At 40.7% G+C, this 26,219-nt stretch overlaps 2 protein-coding genes across 4 annotated transcripts in view; one reads left to right on the forward strand and one right to left on the reverse strand.

The window, feature by feature from the left end:
* ANXA10 (annexin A10) overlaps positions 1 to 19,277 on the forward strand; it is a 32,623-nt gene extending 13,346 nt beyond the window's left edge. The window contains exons 4-12 of the mRNA XM_082237288.1: positions 5,364 to 5,477; positions 7,497 to 7,587; positions 9,439 to 9,518; positions 10,427 to 10,480; positions 10,564 to 10,657; positions 11,676 to 11,771; positions 12,577 to 12,635; positions 16,832 to 16,954; positions 18,937 to 19,277. Coding sequence (XP_082093414.1) covers positions 5,364 to 5,477; positions 7,497 to 7,587; positions 9,439 to 9,518; positions 10,427 to 10,480; positions 10,564 to 10,657; positions 11,676 to 11,771; positions 12,577 to 12,635; positions 16,832 to 16,954; positions 18,937 to 19,005 — 780 coding nt within the window. The 3' untranslated portion in view covers positions 19,006 to 19,277. The remainder of the gene's footprint in view (positions 1 to 5,363; positions 5,478 to 7,496; positions 7,588 to 9,438; positions 9,519 to 10,426; positions 10,481 to 10,563; positions 10,658 to 11,675; positions 11,772 to 12,576; positions 12,636 to 16,831; positions 16,955 to 18,936) is intronic.
* Positions 19,278 to 22,055: 2,778 nt separating this feature from the next.
* Positions 22,056 to 26,219, reverse strand: part of LOC309540380 (putative ATP-dependent RNA helicase DDX60) — a 46,623-nt gene continuing 42,459 nt past the window's right edge. For all 3 annotated transcript variants that reach the window (XM_082237166.1, XM_082237165.1, XM_082237164.1), the window contains exon 38: positions 22,056 to 22,343. In XM_082237166.1, coding sequence (XP_082093292.1) covers positions 22,244 to 22,343 — 100 coding nt within the window. In that variant the 3' untranslated portion in view covers positions 22,056 to 22,243. The remainder of the gene's footprint in view (positions 22,344 to 26,219) is intronic.

The following is a 26,219-nucleotide window of genomic DNA, read 5'->3' on the forward strand; positions in this document are numbered from 1 at the left end:
TTGCCTTGAATGGCAAGCGATTTTCCGAAATGGAGGCCTAGTATTTTGTCTCTCTCTTGCTTGGATCTCAAAATGATCAAACAGTCTCTGGATCTGTCCTTCCTCACCACTCTTCCCAGTCTAAAAGCAGTTACAATTTTAAAGTCCTTGTCTTCTTCTATACCCCAGAACTTTGAAAATTCTGATGTCAAATAACCAATCAAATCTTCCTGTTCAAGTTCTGGAATAGCTCTCAATCTAAGGTTGCTTTCCCGGTTTCTCAATTCAGCCATAGACAGGTAGGCCTGCTGTTCACTGATCTGTTTATGCAACGGCTTCACCTCCACTTTTATTGCCTCAGCCTTCAGGTTGGCTTCCTCTGCTTTCTGCTTGGCTTCCTCAGCCAGTTTACGATTCTCTGCAGTTACTTCCTGAAGATTCCCGATTGCTTGTGTATGTTGAGCAACTTGATCAGTCAATTTACTAATAGAGGCAGTGGCTTGGTCAATTTTGGTCGAATGCTCATCCGCCTTTTTGTTTAAAATTGCCAGTTGTTCCAAAATTTGATTTAAGACTGTTTCAGATCCTCCTGAGGCCATATCCTCTGAAGATGTCAGCTCAACTTCCCCTTCTTGTGCTCCTAAAACAGTTGGGACAGATGATCTGCGTGGTTGAGAAGTCAAGGTTGTTTGTACCAGTTGTCTTGCCTTTGTTTTAGCCAATCTTGTTTTCCCTGTGCCACTCATTCCAATCCCGTCTATGTGTCAAGGTCAAACTATGTGCAGTCCCATGGGAAAGGCAGTTCCAGAGTATAAACAACAAGGCAGCAAAGAATCCAAACAAAATATAGTTCCCAGACAGTTATAAATCCAAAATCCTCTAGGGGGAGTACAACTGTAATTCAGAAGAAAGAAAGAAGTTTTTCCGCCATTAAAATCCCTGCAGTCCAAAACAAATTTCAAAAGAACCTTCAACTTCCTTTTGGCATGTAGAGCTTTTCCCAAATTAAAACAAAGTCTCAGGGAAGGTGCAAGAAACAGTTTCCCTATTTCTTCCAAACTGTAATGTTTGCATACAACACTTTCAGAGTTAAATACAGTTTCAGCAATTTGACAGTTCTTCTTTAGCCTGACAGTCCGAGGCTTTGGATTTCTTAGTTATTTGTAAATCCCAAAGGGAGAGGAAAAGTCCGATCAAAGGTCCAATATAAATACTCCAGAATTGTCTCTTTTAATTTCCCAGAAACAAATTCAATTATTTGCACGATAATCCAAACTTTTTACAGTTCTTTTTAAAGCGCTTCCCGCTTGTCAAAACTTTTGCTTTGATCTCTTAAGCACGGTCGGAAGACGGACTTCCTGGTTACGTCTCCCGCTTTCAGCCAAATTTAAGCACTTTATTCCCGATAATTTTAAGTTCCCTACTCACGGGTTGTAGTTTCAGATCTGATGTTCCAAGAAGAAAGGTCAGCGCTCATCAGCAGCAGCCGCGCGGCTTCGCTTCCGCAGAAAGAGTGATGAACTCACAGCGCCGCTCCCCCTTTCACGTTCCGGAGCCCCTTACGGGGTTCCTTCTCCGTTTCTGGGGGGGCTTCTGGCGCCCGCCGAGTCCCACGGCCACAGGCTCACTCTGCCTGTGGTTTTTCTTGATGGGTCTCCGCTTTGCCGCAGCGGACGACCCTTTTCTGCGGAGCTCCTCTTCACAGCGCTAAGAGGACCGCCATTGCTGTTTCGCGCCGCCTCCGGAAGTCCCAACCATTTATTTTTTTTTACAACTTTCCAAAAATATTCTCATGTAATATGGGATGCTGCTGCTCAAGAAACACTACTGCAAAGCACCTTTGAGTTGCAGATCTCCTTGGTCCCAAGAATGAGCATTAGGACATGTCAAGAGCTCTGCTGGATCAGGCCAGTGGACCATCTAGTCCAGCATCCTGTTTTCACAATGGCCAAGCAGATGCTGATGGGAAGCACACAAGCAGAACCTGAGCATAACAATACCCTCCCCAGCGACAATTCTCAGCAACTGGTATTTAGAATCTTACTACCTCCAACAGGAGAAGCAGAGTACAGCAGTCCTGGATGGTAGCTATTCATAGCCTTAGCCTCCATAAATGTGTCCAATTCGCTTAAAAAAACATCCATGTTGGTGGCCACCAGTATCTGTTGCGGAGGTGAATTCCATAGTTCAACTACGTGCTGTGTGAAGAAGTACTAGTTTTTGTCTGTCCTGAAATCCGACATCCAAGACTTAGTGGATGGCAGCATGGTGGGAGGCCCTTGCAAACTCTTTCTGAAGGAGCTAATTGGGTGTGTTGAGGCATAATGCTAAACTATGGCTTGGCATTATGTGAATGAGTTTTGGACATGTCCAAACTCTTCTGGTTAGCGTTAACCTTGGTTTAAGGAAATGTGTCATAAAACCCTGGTTTGTTTCCCTAAACCAGTAAGAACAGTTCCATGTCTGAATTAGATCATGTGATTTATCTAGGGCTGGGTTGGACAGTGGGCAGCCATGGTGTTTTAGCACAGGAAATGTTCTTTTTAAATGAAATCCTCCAAAAAAGGTGTATACCCTCACCTAAAACAGATGGTCTGGGCCTCTTCATCCTTAATGTAACAATCACATTTGCTGGTAAATATCCTTAAATGGGAGGTGTGGAAACTTAAAGGAAAAGCCTTTTCTCCATAATGTTTCTGATGGTAATATTCTGTTGAGATATTACCTCAGAGGACAGCCAAAGATCATTAAAATGGAGGACAGGAAATGCCACTTGAATTAGCCTGCCATCATAGGGCCATTTCTGTGGCTGGTATGATTAGCATGAGAATTTGTGTAAGCCATTTCCAGCAGGGCTATAAATCAGGCTATAAGTATCCTAAATAAATGTGTGTGTGCGTGGCAATTGTGATTGTCAGATAAAATTTCGTGCAACCCAGAACCTTTATCCAAGTATCAGCTGTTGTATCAGGTATCGGGACTGGGAAAATCCTGATGCCACGCTACACCCACCTTTGAGATGATCTAATTGTCTTTACATGCAGAGAGAAAGGAGTGCACTGCATGACTGCATCAAGGGACCAGGATCACTGTCCTGTCTGCTGACTGATATCCATGGGTCCATGGAAGACACTCTTGAGCCAACAAAGGCTGACACAGCTCAGAACAGTTGCAGAGAAGCTAAAAGAGCTATAAGGCTGTTGCTTTCAGTTCTAAGATCATTAATGAGGAACTTGAAAACGCTGGCAATAAAATGAATTGCAAATTGCAAAATGAATTTTAAAAAAGCAAAAACAGATGCAAGTTGAAGCATATAGTTCCACTGAGACACACATTTCCATTAAAATATCAAAACTGGTTCTCTCATTTAGACCTAAGCACAAACTTCTCTGAGATGCCTTCTTACAATTACCCTATGCTTATTTCTCATAACCGAGATAATTAGAAAATGTTAATAATGACAATTCAGAGTTAGTTGTCTTGTCTTATTTTTCACTGCTCTTCTCCATTTACCCTAGTTCTAATTGCAGGGGGTAATTTTTAATTAGTCTCCATTTGTATTATTAATCAATTCCTACAGGCATGCTGTCAGCAGCAAATGTCTTAATGAATTAATTTCTATTCCACATGTGATTTAGTGGCTGTCAAATGTATCTAATGTGCATTCAGCAAAGATTACATATTGTTTCTTCATCATAAATTCATTTTTAATTTGTATGTCTCTTTCCTCATTGCTGCTCTGCCTGCTATGTTAATTATATTCACTGGGCCTGTGGTTACCTTTAATTATTCGCCTTCTGAGAGCAGCTTTTGCATTAGCCGTGCTATATTTCATTTATAGTTTATATTACCCCTTTATTGCTAGATCCCTTGGTAATGAAAGTAATCATACACAATTCACAAAGAAACACTTAAAGCCAAGTTGCACTGGAGGACACATCCCCTTGTGTTTTGATTCAGTCAATCAAAATCTAGACCTTGAATTGGTGATCAAAGCAAAATAAAGGCTGGTAAAATGGAGAAAAGACAATATGCTCCTACCCAGTACAGTGGTACCTCGCAAGACGAAAAACGCGCAAGACGAAAGAGTTTTCCATTTTTTTAGTCGTTCCGCAAGACGAATTTCCCTATGGGCTTGCTTCGCAAGACGAAATGTCTTGCGAGTTTGTTTCCTTTTTCTTAAAGCCGCTAAGCCGTTAATAGCCGCTAAGTCGCTAATAGCCGTGCTTCGCAAGACGAAAAAACCGCAAGACGAAGAGACTCACGGAACGGATTAATTTCGTCTTGCGAGGCACCACTGTAAATAGTATTCATCTATGGATGGAGGCTGAGTGAGGATTCAGCTGCTGAAAGAAGTACCATACATACATGCAAAGAATGGTAAACAGGGTGAAATTACAAATCCCATATCTGGTATCAAAGGATTGTGTACACAGTGAGCCCTTCTAGAGTTGTACTACACCAGGGGTGTGGGTGTCTGCCTCCTTTAACAGATGGTCATTGCACCAGCTGTGGTAGCACCAAGCAGGGTGTGAGGAACAAACCTTCCAACTGGTGATAGGCACTCATATAGTTGATCATGCCAATTTTTTGTACAATATCCACAGCTACACATGAAGTAATTTTAATGGGGGCTTAGGCATTCTGGGAATAGTTCTAACACACACACACACAAATTCCATACCCTCCAAGCATCCTGATTTTCCAGGGCCAGCCCTGTAATTACAGAAGCCATTCAGGTTTCTGATTTGATCCTGAAATATTCAATTTTTCATTTTTCCTCCACATCTCAGAGAACGATTAAAAGTGGTGCATGTAGGTGCAAAAATGGAGTCCTGTTTATACTGAAAATAAAATCCTTGCACTAGATGAAACGGTGAAGGCCTTCCTATAATTTTGAAGGAAAAGGTCACCAATCCACTTTAAATTCTTTAATTGCAATGCTTCAGCAGCCAACCATTTCTTAGGAAACATGGGGAGTGTTGAATCCTTTATTTACAAGTGGAGTTGATTTGCAAATGAAGCCTGACACTGTCTACTCAGAAGGAAGCCTTACTGTATTCAGTGGAGCTTACCCCCAGGTAACTGGGTCAAGACTGGGCAGCTTTCACTGCAATCCAAAGCATTTTTACTCGGAACTAAGTTCAAAAGGATTTACTCTCTGGTATGTTCCTGATCATTCTCACAGTTTCCGTTGTTGTTGAGGGTAAGTGGTTTTCTACCTGGTATGTTCAGTGTGACAAAGCTGCAGAACACCCCCTCACTATTACTAAGATTGTACAGTACACATGGTTATGCCATCACTCATATACAGTAAAGAAATGAATTTGCACTGAGAAATGCCGGATGTGCAGGATAACTAAAAATCTCTTTCTTTCCCCAAGGATTTACTACTGGACCTGAAAGAAACTCTCTCGGGTCATTTCAAGGAAGTTATGGTTGGCCTGATGTATCCACCTGCATCATATGATGCCCATGAACTCTGGCATGCTATGAAGGTACTTGTTGAATCCTTATAGACATTTATATATAGTTTATTTATTGAGATTTGGCTACAGACCGTAAGATCAGGATTTTATTATTGAATCTGGAGTTAATATATCAATATTAAGTCCAGGCTACCTAGCAGCAGGGGTGGACCTTGGTCTTTCAAATTTTAGCAGCACCCTGTGCGAGGTTGAAATTCAGTGGCCTCTATCTCTTGCCTTCTGTTCTGCTCCATTCACTATGTCACAGTTGTGACACCCTGAGACGCCTTCTAGGCTCTGCACCTAGTGCACCAGAACCGGCTGAACTGCCTCTGAGAGCAAACCACCTCCCCCTTGGACAGACCAAGCTGATCACTAAGATCTTCCAAGGAGACCCTGCTTGTCATTACACAACCCGCAGATTGTCTCTTAATGGTGATGTGGAAGATCTTCTTGATGAAAACCCCCAATCTCTAGAATGCCCTCCCTAGCATAATTTGTGAGACAAAGATAGTAATTACTAGGGCTGGGCAATATATCATTATATCACCCAAAACCACTTTGAAGTTCACATCGTGATAACTGTTTCATAATTTGAGCTGGCAATGTATTGTGAATCACAATGTGTGTAAGGGCTAGGCAATATCTGGTTTTCAACATCGCAAGAACTCAGCAGCTAAACATTGCAATATTATCAGCAGCTAAACCTCACAATATCACCAGCTAAACATTGCAGTCTACCTCAATGTCTGAAATAAAGATGGAACTATACAGAGGTGAACGGGACAATATAATCCTGGCAATTGCTACAACTTACAGGTCTATCCTGGCAACTGATACTACTTAGGGGTCTTTTTACCTAGCTCTTAGATACTTTTATTGATTAGTATTGTTTGTACTGTTTATGTAAACTGCTTAGAGATTATTAACATACCAAGTGGTATAAGCATTTTATAAATAAATAAAATGGGAGAAAATATGTACATGATAACAGGTAATTCCACAGATTTTAGGTATATATTTAATCATTTAGTTTGACTAAAAAGCATGGAACAAACTTGTGTATCACTATAAACAAGGACCATGAACCAGAACAAAAGCAGCTGATTGTTCATCACAAATTAATTTTTATGGCCAACATGTGGAACTAATAGCTACTATTGTCCTGCTATTATCTCCAATTCTGCACACAAACATACCCATTGCAACTGTCAATGGTGAAGCTATTTCTACGTGGACTGAAAGCTTGTTCCCATAATGGTTTGCCTAAGCATGAAATACCCACATTGCCTGGTCCCCTGCATATTTTTTTCAGAGTTTCAGTGAGGTGACTCATTCTCAGATAAGTGCACCTGCGGTTCCAGTCTTAGCATAGCAGCATGCTACCAAGCTTCATGTATGCAACTGGGACAATACGCAGTAACAAAGCAGAGCGCACTATCACTGCTTCACAAGCCTGATCTTCTTCCATACTTGCTGCAGAGAAACTTCTTCAGCCCAAATTTAATCCATCTGAACTGGTGAAGCAGGGAGAAAGCACTCTACTTCATCAACCCAATCTAGATTGCTTTCTTCCTCAGTGGTCACCTCAAGGCAATTATGGAGGAAGCAGAACAGGACAGATTAAGGAGATGGCAAGTCAGTGAGATGAAAAAGGGTGTCCAATGGAGAGTGCCATGGACTAGATTCAGAGACCTGGAAGTCTGGATTGGACCCATGGGCTGCAGGTTCCAGATACCTTTTTTGACTGTTTCATAAGGACACCATAATACTGGCACACTTCATTTGGAGCTGAAATATCACTAATATTAGTGCAGCTTATCTCATTTTCCACCTTTTTTATCGAAGGAATGGCAATGCTTAAATTCAAAATGTCACAGGCTTAGTTCAGTGACCAATGCACTGCAAAAAAGCAATGAGATTTTTCAAATCACTGCTTCTCAGGAAAACAAGAACTTGAGGAAAAACATGGCATGCTGTATGTATTCTAAATAAATGGATTTGTAACCACTGTTTATACTAGCAATGTTTTTTTCTGCTTTGACATAGGGGGCTGGCACAGAGGAGAATTGCCTCATTGACATATTAGCCTCGAGATCAAATGGAGAGATCTTCCAGATGAAGGAGGCCTACCTAATGCGTAATAATCCCCATTGTTTCCTGCAAAAATGTACAGTTGCAGCTGCAATCTAGAAGAGGCTAAATGCCTTATTATATTACAAGCCCACATGCTTCCTGCTACTTTTGTCATTGGTTTCCCTGCAGAATCCTGGGAATTGTACTTTTAAGAGGTGCTGACAGGATTCCACACATACACATACACACACACCAGAAAAACTACAGTCATTATTATTCTTAAACTACTTTGAGGCTGCAGTCCTATATATACTTACTTGGGAGTAAGCCTCAGTGAATACAGTTGTTCTTACATCCAAGCAAACACCATAGGATTAAGCGGTCACCCTGTAGCACATGTAAGCTTTAAATATGCCTCTATTTTCCAAACCAATCAGTTCTTCCTTGCTTTAAAAAAATAGGTGTTTGGAGAGGAGGTGGTTTGCATAGGCAACAAAGTGCAATAGCAACACCTTTCTTACTCCATCCCTTAATTAAGATATGTTTTAGAAATAAAATGCACAGCTCTACTTTATTTCTCTGAAAATTTATATGCAGTAAAATGAGGGTTCTGATAACCATTGGGCATGATCGTGAGCCAGTGTGGTGCAGTGGTTAAGAGCGGTAGATTCGTAATCTGGTGAACTAGGTTCGCATCCTGGCTCCTCCACATGCAGCTGCTGGGTAACCTTGGGCTAGTCACACTTCTTTGAAGCCTCTCAGCCCCACTCATCTCACAGAGTGTTTGTTGTGGGGAGGAAGGGAAAGGAGAATGTTAGCCGCTTTGAGACTACTTAGAGTAGTGATAAAGCGGGATATCAAATCCAAACTCTTCTTCAACTCCATGTTTAATACTAAGCATAACTAAAACAACATGATTATTCTGTGGCCACAAGGAGCTTTTTGTTATCCTACTAATTTCCCTCATTGAAGATGTGGGAAAGGACTAGACCACGAATCATTTGTTAAGTAAAAAGGTGGCATTATTATGTCATTAGGATCTCAATACTATTCCACATTGGAACAAAAAACCATTTTAAAAATTGCATAAAATTTGGTTATAATTAATTCATATACATTATATGAATATATTTTTTGTATCTTTGAGTTCCTATGTTTACTTTGTAGAAAGCCTCCTAATCAGGGTGTAGCATGTAGAGAACCAGTATTTCCCATTAATAAAATGAAGATATTATGCTTCACACAGTTTCATTTTAGGGACTCTTTTTGCAGTTGCTGTTTGAGAACGTACTTTGCTTACTATGCTAAGTCTCTTCTGCAGCATAGTTATCATGATAATTATTATTTACCTGCTTGGTGTAGAATATTCACACCCTTCCAGTCCATCTCCTGTTCCCAATATCCTTATATTAGAGACAAATTAATTTCCTCCAAGTTGTGCAGCTCAGTGGGTTTCCACATTGACTTGCTTGCCAAGAAACCTTCTATCCCTCCAACAGAATCTCTGTGTCCCAAAGGATTCAATGAAATGGTCCACAGTGCACAGCCAGCTCACAAGAGCTTGGTCATCATTTCACACAAATTAATTGTGCATGCACACAAAAGCACACGCGCACACACACACACACACACCCTGCAGATGCACCTTGCAAGGGGTAATTGTGCAAGTTGTTTCTCAGCGAAGCGAAGCTACCATTACTGCTCTTCTCGCAGCAGGATTGCTTTTATTCTTGAATTCTTTGTCCTAGTGAAATTATTTACCTTTTCAATGTTAAGCACCTTGTGTCACGGCTACAGTCTAGCCAGTAGAGAATTCTTTAGCCTTTTGAAAGGCATTGATTGGACATCTTTTGACATGTGAAATATCAGCTTTTACTCATACATAGTTGAAATGCATTTATTGTGTTCTTCCTAGAATATGACAGTGACCTTCTTCAAGATATTGATTCTGAGACCTCTGGACACTTTAGGGATACACTTATGAACCTTGCTCAGGTATAGTTTGCATAATTATTTGAAGAATTGCATGGTTAAAAAAGCAAAAATATTTGTGTTGTCCTGTGTTGATTGGAATTTTTAAAATGAACTTTTGTAGAATGAATAGAGGAGAATTCTTTCTGAATTTTCATCTACAGCTTATTTTTTATTTATTTAGAAGATTTCTATCCTGCCTGTCAGTCCTAATGATCCTCAAGGTGGCTTACACTGTCTCTGTAATACACACTTCTTTGGCCACGTGAAATCTCTTGTTTCTAATTGCAGAAGCAGAACTCACCACTCACCTTATTTCAAATGGTATATTCACAAGGTATCTGTGGTCTAGTTCACACTGATGCCATCCCACTCCCTCTGTAATTTCCTGATTCACAGTAAGCCAAAGTCTGCCATTGCATCTGAATCAGTAAACTATGGTTTGCACTTGACCTCCAGACACAAAATGGAAGTTATGCTTTCAATATGTATTCCAGTTCTGGCTTGAAAGGCAAGCACTAGCCAGATATTGTGAATTTTGATGAGAAACTATGGCTTGTACTAAGTAGGGGGCAGAAATCAGAGTGCATGAGGGGTGCAGGGGGAGATGTAACACTAAAGCTTCATGTAACACTAAAACATGGTTTGCATGTCATAGGTGGGTGTTTAATCAGATGTGCTGTTGTCTGTAAAATGAAAATGAAAGATAGGGTGGACAGTGTTTAAAATAACCAGGTTTAGGAGATGGCAAGAGTGCATATATGAGTGCATGTATCCATGGTTCAATATTGAAAGCTGTGTGCAGTGCCCTCATCTGAGTAGCTACAACTAGCTCCATGTCAAATTAAAGCGATTAATGGGCTTCCAGGGCAAGGGGTGTAGCACACTACCATAATCACCACAAATTCTCACTTCAAGTTATTTATTTCCAGGGAACGAGACAAGAAGGGTATGCAGATCCTGTTATGGCTGCTCAGGATGCTATGGTATCCAACAATTTTCAAAATTAGTTTGAAAAGTTGTTTGATGTAATCGCCTCCCGCTCACCGTTGTTCTTCTAATGATCTAGGTCATATGGGAAGCCTGCCAGCAAAAAACTGGAGAACACAAGAACATGCTGCAGATGATTCTGTGCAACAAGAGCTACCAGCAGTTGTGGATGGGTAATTCCTTTTCATCACGGCTTCACTATGTCAATATGTAACAGAAAGAGTCATACAGCACTTGACATGCCCAAACGCTAGTAGTCCCAGAAATCAGCTAACTTGGTTTAATTCAAACGGATTGCATTTGAAGGCCAATTAATACATATGAATGCATATTTCACTGAGGACAAGGCTATCGAAGGCTGCCAGCCATGATGGCTATATTCTAGCTCCATCGTTGAATTGGGCTTTGCCTCTGAACACCAGTCATGCACAAGTCCTGTTTGCAGGCTTTGCAAGGAATCTGGTTGGCCATTGTGAGAACAAGCCGGTGGTCTAGCTGGGCCTTTGGCCTGATCCAGCAAAGCTTTTCTTACTTTCTTATGAAGCAGCTTCTCCTCCCCCCCCCCCAATGCCCAAACACATCTTCCGATATATGGGCTGACCTAGATGGACCACAATGCCATATGGGTCCATTGCCCAATGCACACACTTTTTTGCTGTGCCGAACTGATATCCATGTACAGAAGGAACATATCTGAAACAACACCATTGTGTAAAAGAACCAGAGAATAGACTGGATAGAATCTATCATACTGATGTTTTCACCTTGGCCAAATAAGTTGCAAGTGGCAATGGCTACTATAGTTGCTACATACTGCGTACATGCCTAGTTGTTGGCATCTGTCTGTCTTGGGAGACAGTGGAGGAGTGTGCCTTTCAGGGTGAAGTCAAACTGTTGGAAGGTTGCAGTGCCTGCTGTGGCTGTAGAGACTGATACAGAAGAGACATGTTTTGTTGCAACGGTGGCAGATGAAGGCTATTATTATTCTTTTCTCAGTTTAAGCAGTAGTGATAGTCAAAGCACATTCCTTGGCAAAGAGGCCAATATTTTTTTCAAATTATTGAATACTGTATTAGATCTTTATTTTAAAATCTTCAAACTATCGGTGAACTGGAGCCCTAATATTCCAATTCATTTATTAAAATTAACTGACAAAAAACTAACTCCTCACCAGCCATATATTTTCTTAAGTTTTCCAGGAGTTTCAGAATATCTCTGGACAAGATATAGTAGATGCCATTAATCAATGTTATGATGGATACTTTCAGGAACTACTGGTTGCAATAGGTAACAAAATATTTATAAATTTCACTACACTATGCTATTACTTTTATGTTTTAATATCCTTTATATCATCCCTTTCTTAAAGTGACACATTTTGTATTTATGCAATACATTACCACATATACAAAAATGAAAAAAATGAAATGCAATCTGGGAAAAGCACTATGTTCATTTAAAATAACACTGCAATAAGCTCTCTAACCTACCAGCTACTATTCGCCTGGAGAAAATTGCTGCTCACTCTGAATGAGCAGATAATTGTACTTGTGTTTTATTGCTGTTGCTACAGATTTCCTGCAACACGTTCAGGAAGTCTAGATCTTCACTCAGTGAAACTATTGACAATGGTTAAAGCTTTTAAGACTCCAGTTTAAATACAGCTTTTCTATGGAATTGGTCTTGTTGACATCTGAAGAGACCATTTCGAACTGTAAAATATTTAATGAAATAGATGGCACAAAGACAATTAATTGCCTGCAGCTTTGAAACTTCTAGTGAGTAATTACGTTGATAGCCCCACTAGAAGATTGGAAAACAAAACATTTTAAGGCCAACCCTGTTCATGATGCTGGAGTGTCATAGAGCTAACTATAAACTATGGAATTTTAAGTCACTTCAGATATCAGCGTTCATTCTGTTTGCTTCTTCCATTCGAACCCATTCACCACCAACTGTCAGAAAAACATATCCACAAAAGGTGGAAAGAAATGGACGGGCTCATACCACCTAAGACACAGCTAATGATTATTAATGTCAAATTTGTTTCAATTTTTAAGTTTGTAACATTGTTGTCTGATTTCCCCCTCAGTTCTGTGTGTCAGAGACAAAGCTTCCTATTTTGCATATAGACTTTACAATGCGATTCACGTGAGTATTCGCGTAATTTGAGAAGCACAATTTTGCTATTATTTAGTTTGTATGTGGCCCCATTCTTCTCTAAAGGAGTTGTAATCCTCAGTTTTAAAGTGCTGCTTCCTAGCTTTAGGGCTTTCTCATAATCACAATCATGTCAATCACAAATCCCAAACAATCCACCTTGTAGTGACAAATGTAAATGCAACCCAACAACACTTTTCCAAAAATGGTTCGGGATACAAATTACTGCCAGGTTTACAACCTAATGCTAAATGTTTCTACTCAGAAATAAGTTTGGTGGGACATAGATGGCACCCACACCATACATTTATGAACATTTATGGCACTTCAACAGTAATGACTTTCCCCAAAGAATACTTAGGATTGTAATCTTAAACCCTGTTAGTTACATCTGGGAGCAGGTGGCACTGTGGTCTAAACCACTGAGCCTCTTGGGCTTGCTGATCGGAAGGTCAGCAGTTCAAATCCGCAAGACAGCGTGAGCTCCCGTTACTCTGTCCCAGCTTCTGCCAACCTACTGTAGCAGTTCAAAAGCACACCAGTGCAAGTAGATAAATAGGTACCACGGGGACCGGAAGATTAACAGCATTTACATATGCTCAAGCACTCATCACGGTGTCCTGTTGTGCCAGAAGCGGTTTAGTTATGCTGGCTACATGACCCAGAAAGCTGTCTGTGTTCAAATGCCAGCTGCCTCAGCCTGAAAGTGAGATGAGCACCACAACCCCATAGTCACCTTTGACTGGACTTAACCATCCAGAGGTCCTTTACCTTTTTACTTTTTACATCTGGGAATATGGGACCGTACATTTAACCAACCCTCATTGAAGTGCAGTTCTTTCCAGCATTCCATATGCTCAGGGTAAACACATGAAGTGGGGAACCTTCTCTAGTTATACATCTTAGAAGCCTGGAAGAACCTGCTGCAGATTATTTCTCTGAATAGGTGAGAATGTAGAAGGAGCCAGGTGACAACAGGGGCAGTGCTAAAGGCAGAGTTTTAGCCCTTCACATGAGTAATGACTAAAGGAGCCTTAAGGGCCATGCTATTTAAACAAGGCAACATTGGTAGGGATGGAGGAGCTGGTGTCAAAAAGTGACTGCATCAGAAATTTTCCATAGCCAATTGCTTAGAAGAATGAGATTCTACTCTAAACTGCTCTCCCAGTGGACAAATGCCAGTGTGAGAAATTGGTGGACTCTCCACCAGAGATTTTTAAGCAGAGGTTGAATAGCCACCTGTCAAAGATTCTTTAGTTGTGATTCCCGCATTGCAGGGGTTGGACTCAATGACCCTTGGGGTCCCTTCCAACGCTACAATTCTGTGATTCGGTATGCATCTTCAACTGAAAACAAATCTTTACCATCAGTTGAAACGGCACTATTCAGTGTGGACTGACACTCCCTCTGGTGTACAAACCTGAAATAACAATTGAGGAGGTGCCATCATGCAATAAATCGTCTGCTCTGTGGTTTGAAAAATAACCTGGACACTGTCAGATGCACTATTTTCTATATAGACTTCATTTGCATTCAGAACAGCTAAAATGCCAGCATATGGCAACAGGATAATAAGCCCCTATACACACCAAAGAACCCTAAATACTGCATATTTCATTGGCCAATTAGCACTTCACTCCTGACTGGGCCTTGTTGCAGGAAAGTCAGCCCATCATTTCAAAAAGCTCTTACTTCCAAACAGTGTCCAATTTAATTTCTGAATAGACATCCCAAGGAACTTTCCCTTTCTTTTGAGAGTTGATCAGTGGGGCTGGGAAGAGTTGCTTCTTGAGATTTCAAGGAGCAGGGTGGAGCCTTTCCCACCAACAGATCAACTCAATTTACCTGTTTTATTTTTAAACATCTATTCAATTTAATTTCCTGAGAATAAGCATTGCTTCCTCAAGTAATTATTGAGGAATTTGCACAAGAACCTTTTGGGAGAAGGACTGACCACAAAGTATCGTTTGTCCCTCTTTCTCCCAGAGGACAACTGGGTAGTAAAGAGACACACTTGGGGACAAAGACAAAGTCAGTCCATGAGGCAGCTGCAAGTACTTTGTGTTCACGTATAAAACAAGGTTTGTTTGGGTGTTTTTACCATGAAAAGAAGTGTGTGGGTGAAGGAAGGTAAACCTTGTTCCTTCCCTTACTTGAACTCACTGTCATCTAATGCATGAGCAATTTTCTCCCTGACTCACTCACTTCCAGTATGGGATGGAAGAAAATTGCTTGAAAAAATAGAACACGCAGGTGGGGAAAATGAACTGTTTCATCCACTCACACAGTATCATGGGAGGAGGACATTTACACCACTTTGTATGTTAACAGTGAGGCCTCTATATTTTTTCAATTATTTTATTTATTCATACATACATACATACATACATACCTCACACACTCTGGGTGGCTCCCAATTGAATATTTAAAACATGATACAGCATTAAACATTAAAAATTTCCCTAAACGAATTCCCTAAATAAATGTTCAAGGTGGATTACAATATACCGCACACACGTGTATCCTCACAAATACCCTTTGTAATAGGTTATAATAAGAGACAGTGACTTGCTCAGAAAAAAACTAGGTGCGCTTCATGGCCAGATTCCTTGCGCCTTCCTGGGATCTATGGGCCACAGATGCCGAAAGGCATTTTAAAATGCCAACAAGGCAGCAATTTGCATATATTTCCGAATTCAAAGTTGCTGTTCTCCTCTTCTCCAGTTTACTGCTCCAGTTAGATCTTCAGGTGAGCTGTTAAAATTAACATTTGCACACACCCTGCAAAGGATGGGCAGGAAAAGTACAATGGTGAGAAGTTACAGCTGTATCCCAATTAAAGTAAATTGCAGAGTAAGTCTGACTCATACACTCCCATGCTTGAGAGACTTCTCAGATCTCTACTATAGCATTAGAATGTGGAGTAATGAGGAGACAACTGGAGCCTATAAAGTATTTTTCAGGCATAGTCTTTGAAGGGCAGGAGAGGACCCGTGACACAGATTTTGAAGGATTTTCTCAGTTCATAAATGTACCTGCAATTCATGTATCCAATAGTCACATTAGCACAGATATTCTGTGTTCATATGCTCAATGGTGCAGCAAATAAATGTCATTTTGGACCATGTTAAAAAGAACTTGCAAATGCATATATACTAGCCAATTGCAATTTCAGAGGTATCTGACACAATATAACTGTGCATACGTTAGTATATTACAAAGGTTTCCCTGTAAAAAAATTAACAGTGTGCAAGATTTTTCTAAGCTCTTCATCATAAAAATCAAACCTGCAGATAGTTATTTTGTTCCCTTATCACTGCTTCCTCTTGGGGAAAAAAGCCCCTTCATAGATAACTGGCAAATTTATCTTGCCGTATGGGAAAGACATACTGACCAGCTAAGTGCAGTTCAGAATACTGTGTCCTCTAGATGTCACCATTGTTCCATAAGCCTCATGTTTTTCTGGTCAAGTACAGTATCTGGGTACTCCTTATATGGGCTGATTTAAGTTGTTGGTTGTACTAACTAAACAAATAGGCAATTACTGAAGTATCAACAAAAATCATTCAGCAGTTACTCAGGGATTTACTACTATTATAAACCCACATTTTCTTGAAAGTCTCATTGTCCCAAAGCAAAATAAATAAATAAATAAATGCAACTTAGCCTGTAATTCTATACACACTTACTTGGAAATAAAATCCATTGAACTCTGTGGGATTTACTGAGTAGACATACATAAGTTTGTACTGAGAGGAGAGAGGGAAAGGGAGAGGGAGGGAGGGAGGAGAGAGAGAGAGAGAGAGAGAGAGAGAAGGAGAGAGAGATTTTCATAATTCTCCTTTTCTTTAACCCCTTAGTATGTTTCTGTGCGCTGCTCTGGTTTGCCAGAAGTGGCTTAGTCCTGCTGTGTGCCGGCTCCCTTGGCCAATAAAGCGAGATGAGCGCCACAACCCCAGAGTCAGCCACAACTGGACCTAATGGTCAGGGGTCCCTTTACCTTTACCCTTTATGCAGAGTGCAGCACAGTCTGTACAGTGCAAATTTATTACTCTCAGTATTTCTCACAGCTGTATTCCATGACCATTCATCCTAATTTATCTTCTGAGTCAAAAAGTTAACCAGTTTCAATGCTATATTAAAAAACAGACATTTAAAACAGTCAAATGTCTCCTGTCCCCTTTCAGGAGTTAGGATTCCATAACAAAACAGTTATACGGATACTGGTTGCCAGAAGTGAAATAGACCTGCTGAACATAAGACAACATTATAAAGAGAGATATGGAAAATCACTGTTCCATGATATCAAAGTAAGTATGTTTGGGTTGACTGTAATAATTTAGACATTAAAATAAAAAACAGCAATCGTTTTAGACATCCATGCATATCCTCAGATATCAAGAACGCAGAAAGTAATTGCTTCTGAATGGACCAACCAACTTCTTGTTTCTTAACAGATTAAATCCTGTTCCTCTTAACTATTTGCACCATGCTTACAATTTCTGCATGTCCAGTGGTGCTGCCCTTGTTCTTACTGTATGTCATACTTGCCCTGATCTTCTTGGAAGCCAAAACAGGCTCACTGTCTGCTTAACTTAATGCAGTTGGTGTCATTTCCATAAATAAAACAAAACACCAAAAACATTGAAAGCAATGCTGTTACTCCAAAGCACAACACAGTGTACAGTGGTACCTCGGGTTAAGTACTTAATTCATTCTGGAGGTCTGTTCTTAACCTGAAACTGTTCTTAACCTGAAGCACCACTTTAGCTAATGGCGCCTCCTTCTGCCGCTGTGCTGCAGCCGCCCGATTTCTGTTCTCATTCTGAAGCAAAGTACTTAACCCGAGGTAATATTTCTGGGTTAGCGGAGTCTATAACCTAAAGCATATGTAACATGAAGCATACCGTATGTAACCCAAGGTACCACTGTACTCCTTATTTGTGATATTAAACTATATTTCATCAAAATATAGAGTTTCTTCAAAATATAGTTTAATATATTTTATTTTACTCAGTGCAACCAATTTTACACCAGGAGAAATCCAAGAACACACTGCTACACACCCCAAGTGATATTAGAGATTCCACCTTTAGAATGCAACAAGTAGCAATTCTTTGACCTTATCCAGTATGTTCAATTAGTTATCTTATTCAAGATCTCAAGTTAGTTGAGGAGTATACAGAAGATTCCCTCAAAGTAGATCAGAGACTATGGCCCCAAACTTTGCAATCAGTCCCCCCAAAACCCACTGAATTGCAAGTATGAACCATATGCATAGCAAAGCCTTTTGGCACAGAAACTATGACAGAGACAAGAAGTAGTTAAATGATAATGATCCCTGGCAAAAACGATGAAGTTCCAATTACGCAGAGTGTTTATTCATCTACCCATGCCACTTTTCAGACAGACAGAGCAAATACAATGTACCAGGATGGGCTAAGAACCTGTCCTAGAATGTTATGAAACACCGTAGATTGTGGGGGGGGTTTTGTGGGTCTGCCTTCAAATGGTGGTGTTTGTTGTATTAGGTGGAGGAGGCGAATTCATAACCTGGCCTTCATTCAAGGGCCCAAATATAAACCAACTACAAATAACAACAATGGTTGGTCTATCCTTCTGGATGGCCAAGTGAAAACAATGGAGGCAGGAGGCAGGGATGAAATATCGTAAGACTGGCGGCAAGATGGAATCATGCACACTCAAGGCACTTCCAAGTGACCTGTTAAGTTTGTTGGCTATTTGATGAGCTCTTAGTCTGACTTGTTTGTTGTTTGTTGTTGTTTGTCTAAGAAAGTGTTGTCCCCCAATTTCTGAAGTATATCCCCATCAATTTCCATATCACAAAAGTCCAATCTTTTGAGGAAGGAGGTTTGTTGCATAAGACCTGCCAATGAACTACAATTGCACAGCATGAATTTGCTGGTATGAGATTGAATCCAAACCCAAAATAACCAGTCTGGAAACACCCTCCCGTGTTGCTACGGCACTTCCTCAACCTGCATATGACACTGCTAGGCCAAACAGGAGTTTCACTGGGAAAGAACAGGCACAGCAGCAACTGAAGATCACCTCTGTCTTTTGCTTCTCTGTCCTGCAAGTGTATGAAGACTATCCTCAAACTCGATTCCTCTTGGTTATATCTGCCCTACATATGTCAAGTTCAGAAACTCCTATCAGCAGCTCTGCCCTTTAAAAAGTGATTTAAGTTCTTGCAGAAAGCAACAGGGTTGCTGTTGCTGATTTTTTAAAAAAATGTGTCATCTTTAATGAATATTTATTTATCTTGCAGCATTTTTCCTCTGGACATTATGAGAGTGCTTTACTTGCCATCTGTGCAGGTGATGCTGAAGATTATTAGAAGGAAGAAAACTGTTAAAAACGAAAAAGTTTAGGGATGGAAATGCTTTCAAATAATAAGAGATTCAAGCTGTCTTCATTATTTCTCTGTGTACTAATATACGTCCCAGTGTGATCAGTTCAATGCCTATTCTTTTCTAAATTTGTTTTGAACAAATATAGATTTTCACATACCAGATTTTTTTAAAGAATGAATACTTTGCTATTAATATATTGCATTTTACAAACTTACTTCAAAGTAGACTCTAATAAAATCCATGTGATTCCTTTTCATCCAAATGTGTTTCATACTGTTAAGTACGTCCCAGTCTCCAAGCCACGAGAAATCTCAGGGATTGCAGCATATAACTTGGGTTTGGTTTCTTTGGAATGAAGGTTACTCGAGGCTCAAGCATTAATACTCCCACAAATCCTGCTCTCCCACATTCATTTTTTAGGGAGGCTCTTCAATGACATGGCTCTGGATCAAGTATAGGGAACAAGTCAGGCATCTTTTATAGAATCATAGAGTTGGAAGAGACCACAAGGGCCATCGAGTCCAACCCCCTGCCAAGCAGGAAACACCATCAGAGCACTCCTGACATATGGTTGTCAAGCCTCTGCTTAAAGACCTCCAAAGTAGGAGACTCCACCACACTCCTTGGCAGCAAATTCCACTGTCGAACAGCTCTTACTGTCAGGAAGTTCTTCCTAATGTTTAGGTGGAATCTTCTTTCTTGTAGTTTGGATCCATTGCTCCGTGCCCGCTTCTCTGGAGCAGCAGAAAACAACCTTTCTCCCTCCTCTATGTGACATCCTTTTCTATATTTGAACATGGCTATCATATCACCCCTTAACCTCCTCTTCTCCAGGCTAAACATGCCCAGCTTCCTTAGCCGTTCCTCATAAGGCATCGTTTCCAGGCCTTTGACCATTTTGGTTGCCCTGCTCTGGACACGTTCCAGTTTGTCAGTGTCCTTCTTGAACTGTGGTGCCCAGAACTGGACACAGTACTCCAGGTGAGGTCTTACCAGAGCAGAATACAGTGGCACTATTACTTCCCTTGATCTAGATGCTATACTCCTATTGATGAGGCCCAGAATTGCATTGACTTTTTTAGCTGCCGCGTCACACTGTTGGCTCATGTCAAGTTTTTTGCCTCAATCCCAAGACGGACTGTCCTTTGTTCTCTTTCAGACACAAATGTCTCTCCTGCTTACCTTCCAGGAGGGTCTACACTCTACAGCCATTTGTTTCTGTGCACCCCATTGCCCTAATTTACATTACAAAGCAGATACTTATGGAGCAACGGGAGAGATTATGGGCAACAGACATTAAATTGACAGCATGCTATAATCTCAGGGAAAACACCATGAAAATGGTATATAGATGGCATCTTACCCCCAAAAAGCTTGCTAAAATGTATAAAGGGAAAACATCAACCTGTTGGAGATGCAAAAAAGAGGAGGGGGTCATACTATCATATGTGGGGGACATGTGTAAAGAAAAAGGTAAAGGGACCCCTGACCATTATGTCCAGTCGTGACCGACTCTGGGGTTGCAGTGCTCATCTTGCTTTATTGGCCGAGGGAGCCGGCATACAGCTTCTGGGTCATGTGGCCAGCATGACTAAGCTGCTTCTGGCGAACCAGAGCAGTGCACGGAAATGCCTTTTACCTTCCTGCCAGAGTGGTACCTATTTATCTACTTGCACTTTGACGTGCTTTCGAACTGCTAGGTTGGCAGGAGCAGGGACTGAGCAACAGGAGCTCACCCTGTCGCGGGGATTCGAACCGCCGACCTTATGATCGGCAAGTCCTAGGCTCCGTGGTTTAACCCACAGCGCCACCCGCGTCCCCTAGGGGACATATGTAGCCATTGGCAAATAATGGAATGATATTTAAAACGAGTTTAAGAAACTGTTTAAAATCACCTTAAAAAAAAAAACCCCAGAGATTTTCCTACTTTGTATACTACCACCAGAAATTTTAAAAGATATAAGAACATTGTTTATGTATGGTATTACAGCAGCTAGAACCCTTATAGCAAGGAACTGGAAGAATGAAACGCTCCCAGAGATTACAGATTGGCAGATACTCATGTTAGAATACTACAATTAGCAAAACTGATGGGATCGGTTAGAGGAATATAGAAACAAAAAAACAACAACTAGAGAATGGATAATATTTAAGAATTATGTAAACTTTATTGTACAAATAACTCCATATTAGCAGAAATTGAGTGATATTTGTAAAGAAAAAGACCAAATGAATGTGTACAAAGCAGAAAGAAATAATATTATACAATGTAAATCTGCGTAAAAAAGAATATTATATCAAACAGTATAATGAGAAGGATGGGAAGGATTGTGCTGATGAGTACTTTTACTATGTAAATAACTTTCTCTCTCTTTTTTTAAATTTGATTTCTTTGTTTCTTATCTTTGTTACTTCTTTAATTTTTTTCTTTATAAATTTTCTATTTTATATAATTTTCTTTTCTTTTTTTTACCTGTTAAGGGATAGTACATAATGTTTGTATAGACATGCACATTTTTTTAATCAATAAAGAATTGTTAGTACAAAGCAGATACTTAACATAGCAGGTGAGGCTATTGATTTAGCAAGCATGTTGATCTGACCACTATGACAGTCCCCTTTTCTGCAATAATCAATCTCACAGCGTTCAGAATCACATGACTGGAAAAGAGAGCCGCCAACACCATTTAGACTAACTCCAAACTCATTCCATTATCAACAACAGCATGGCAGGACAAACCTATACCTGTTTATTCAGAAGTCCCACTGTGTTCAATGAGAATATCTGCAAAGGATTGCAGCCTAAGAATCACAACATGTCATTGCTAGACAATTCTTGTTTTGCTTCTCACGCACACAAAGATAAACCAGACTTGTTAATATTAGGGCAGCAAAATCTTTTTCATCCGTTCACTATATATTGGCAGTATTTATTCTTAATAAGCTCCGTAAATTCATGCTTCAACAAAGCCATGATCCTGCTTATATCTCCCAGAACTGTACCACACATTGTATAATTTGGGGAGTTTTCCCTCTTCCATACCAGATCCTTCTAAAATCTTTAAAATTAAAATTAAATTAAATATTCGCGTTAAGGCAGCACCCCTAATCAAACAGATACTACATATCCATTCAACCAATCACTGGTGTCTATTTGATACAACTGTGAACTGTTATCCCTTCTTACAAAGCACCATATTTTTGGTGCAGGCGTTATTCCATTTACACCACATCCAGTTTCGACCAGTAGTTCTGACTTAATTGTTCAAAGGCGCACACGACGTTATCATCCTCTTTGTCGCAAAGTTCACGCAAAGAGACACTGGAAAAGAGAAGCAGAAGTAAATTAAATGTTTTTGTGAGGAGGAGGGGGTGTTATACACCTTCAACCCTGAAAACTGCTTTGTTGTATTTTGTAACATTTTTGTGGCTGAAGTAGAGCCCACACAAAACCATCCAACCCCCTGCTAGGCGCAATATTTTGAAAAGTATTTGTGCACCATTCAGCTATCAGTTCTGGCCTTCCTGGATTCCTCCCATGGGTCTTCTTGGTCCTGCTACATGATTGGACCAGTCTTTTTTTTTAAAAAAAGATATTTATTAAAGTTTTTTTTAAAATATAACAATGAAAAAAAATAAAAAATAAAAACAAAATACAAAATACAACATAAAAACAGTTAAAAAACAAATAATTTTCCATAACATATCTTCCTTACGCTTATTTCCCCAGACCTCCTAGAATCATAGAATCATAGAATCATAGAATCATAGAGTTGGAAGAGACCACAAGGGCCATCGAGTCCAACCCCCTGCCAAGCAGGAAACACCATCAGAGCACTCCTGACATATGGTTGTCAAGCCTCTGCTTAAAGACCTCCAAAGTAGGAGACTCCACCACACTCCTAGGCAGCAAATTCCACTGTCGAACAGCTCTTACTGTCAGGAAGTTCTTCCTAATGTTTAGGTGGAATCTTCTTTCTTGTAGTTTGGATCCATTGCTCCGTGTCCGCTTCTCCGGAGCAGCAGAAAACAACCTTTCTCCCTCCTCTATGTGACATCCTTTTATATATTTGAACATGGCTATCATATCACCCCTTAACCTCCTCTTCTCCAGGCTAAACATGCCCAGCTCCCTTAGCCGTTCCTCATAAGGCATCGTTTCCAGGCCTTTGACCATTTTGGTTGCCCTCCTCTGGACACGTTCCAGTTTGTCAGTGTCCTTCTTAAATTGTGGTGCCCAGAACTGGACACAGTACTCCAGGTGTGGTCTGACCAGAGCAGAATACAGTGGCACTATTACTTCCCTTGATCTAGATGCTATACTCCTATTGATGCAGCCCAGAATTGCATTGGCTTTTTTAGCTGCCGCGTCACACTGTTGGCTCATGTCAAGTTTGTGGTCAACCAAGACTCCTAGATCCTTTTCACATGTACTGCTCTCAAGCCAGGTGTCACCCATCTTGTATTTGTGCCTCTCATTTTTTTTGCCCAAATGCAATACTTTACATTTCTCCCTGTTAAAATTCATCTTGTTTATTTTTGCCCAGTTCTCTAATCTGTCAAGGTCGTTTTGAAGTGTGATCCTGTCATCTGGGGTGTTAGCCACCCCTCCCAGTTTGGTGTCATCTGCAAATTTGATCAGGATGCCCTTGAGTCCATCATCCAAGTCGTTGATAAAGATGTTGAATAAGACCGGGCCCAAGACAGAACCCTGTGGCACCCCACTAGTCACTCTTCTCCAGGATGAAGAGGAACCATTGATGAGCACCCTTTGGGTTCGGTCAGTCAGCCAGTTACAAATCCACTGAGTGGTAGCATAGTCAAGACCGCATTTTACCAGCTTCTTTACAAGAATATCATGGGGCACCTTGTCAAATGCCTTGCTGAAATCAAGGTAGGCTACATCCACTGCGTTCCCTTCATCTACCAGGCTTGTAATTCTGTCAAAAAACGAGATCAGGTTAGTCTGACATGACTTATTTTTCAGAAATCCATGCTGACTATTGGTGATCACAGCATTCCTTTCTAGGTGCTCACAGACTGTTTGCTTAATGATCTGCTCCAGAATCTTCCCTGCTATTGATGTCAGACTGACTGGGCGGTAATTATTTGGGTCCTCTCTTTTCCCCTTTTTGAAAATAGGGACAACATTTGCCCTCCTCCAGTCTGCCGGGACTTTGCCTGTTCTCCAGGAATTCTCAAAGATGACTGCCAGTGGTTCTGAGATCACATCTGCCAGTTCTTTTAATACTCTTGGATGCAGTTCATCTGGCCCTGGAGACTTGAATACATCTAAACTAGCCAAATATTCTTGTACTATCTCCTTAGTTATTCTGGGCTGTGTTTCCTTTGCTGAATCATTTGCTCCAAATTCTTCAGGTCGGGCATTGTTTTCTTTATCGGAGAAGACTGAGGCAAAGAAGGCATTGAGTAGTTCAGCCCTTTCTGTGTCCCCTGTTTGCATTTCACCATCTTCTCCTCTGAGTGACCCCACAGTTTCTTTGTTCTTCCTTTTGCTACGAACATACCCATAAAAGCCTTTTTTGTTGCTTTTAACCTCTCTAGCAAGCCTGAGTTCATTCTGTGCTTTAGCTTTTCTGACTTTGTGTCTACATGTGCTGGCTATTTGTTTGAATTCCTCTTTGGTGGTTTCCCCCCTTTTCCATTTTTTGTACACATCCTTTTTTAATCTTAATTCAGTTAAAAGTTCTTTAGATAGCCACCCTGGCTTCTTTAGGCACCTTCCATGTTTCCGTCTCATTGGTATTGCCTGACGTTGTGCTTTTAGTATCTCCCTCTTAACAAACTCCCAGCCATCATGAACTCCCTTTCCTTTTAGTATTGTTGTCCATGGGATCTCACCCAGCACTTCCCTAAGTTTTACGAAGTCGGCTTTCTTAAAGTCAAGAAATTGAGTCCTAGTATGCTTGGCTGCTCCTTTCCGCTGTATAGTAAACTTCAGAAGAGCATGATCACTCGCGCCTAATGATCCTTCCACTTCTACCCCACTAACCAGGTCATCAACATTGGTTAGGACCAGATCTAAAATGGCTGTTCCTCTTGTTGCTTCTCCCACTTTCTGGACAATGAAGTTGCCTGCAAGGCCAGTGAGGAATCTGTTTGACCTTATGCTCTTGGCTGAGTTTGACGTCCAACAAATATCCGGGTAATTGAAGTCCCCCATTACTACTATCTCCCTTCCTTTTGCATGCTTGGCCATCTGTTCCAGGAAGGCATCATCTATGTCCTCCGTTTGGCTTGGGGATCTATAGTAAACTCCCACAATGAGGTCTCTGTTATTCTTCTCTCCCTTAATTTTGACCCAAATGCTCTCACTTTGGCTTTGAGGATCTAAATCTTGGATCTCTTCACAGGTATACACATCCCTGACATATAACGCCACTCCTCCTCCTTTCTTGTCTGGTCTGTTTCTCTGAAATAGATTGTATCCCCCCATTATTACATTCCAATCGTGGGACTTATCCCACCAGGTTTCAGTGATGCCTATTATGTCATATTTAGTTTGCTGTACCAAGAGCTCAAGCTCATCTTGTTTATTTCCCATGCTTTGCGCATTAGTGTACAGACATTGAAGTCCATTAATCATTCCCCCGTGTCTCTTATTTAAGGATTTTTTCCTCCCACCACTAGGTCCGCGTGCTGTTTTCTCCATTTGGTCTATGACATTTGGATGATCATCTTCATTAATTGATAGGCTCCTACCTTCAGGAGCACTGTCTCCCTCCCCCACATTAGTCAGTTTAAAGCCCTCCTGATGAGGTTTCTGAGATTTTTGGCAAAAACATTTCTCCCAACCGTTGTGAGGTGCAACCCATCACTTGCCAGAAGTCCATCTTCAAGAAACTGCAGTCCGTGATCTAAGAATCCAAACCGTTCCTGTTTACACCATTTGCGAAGCCAGCTGTTCACTTCCACTATTTTCCCCTCTCTCCCTGGGCCACGTCGTTCAACTGGGAGGACAGATGAGATGACAATTTGTGCATTTAGTTGCTTCAATTTCCTGCCGAGAGCCTCGTAGTCTCTTTTGATCTTCTGGAGGCTATTGCTTGCAGTGTCATTGGTTCCCACATGAACCAAGAGGAAGGGGTATACCTCCTCATACCTCCCTTCTTTGTATTCCACTTCAATTTGTTAGTTCAGCAAATCCTTACCATTAAGCTTTTACCCATTTATAAAC

This window comes from Podarcis vaucheri (genome assembly GCF_965113315.1).
Source record: "Podarcis vaucheri genome assembly, chromosome: 9".
NCBI lineage: Eukaryota > Metazoa > Chordata > Lepidosauria > Squamata > Lacertidae > Podarcis > Podarcis vaucheri.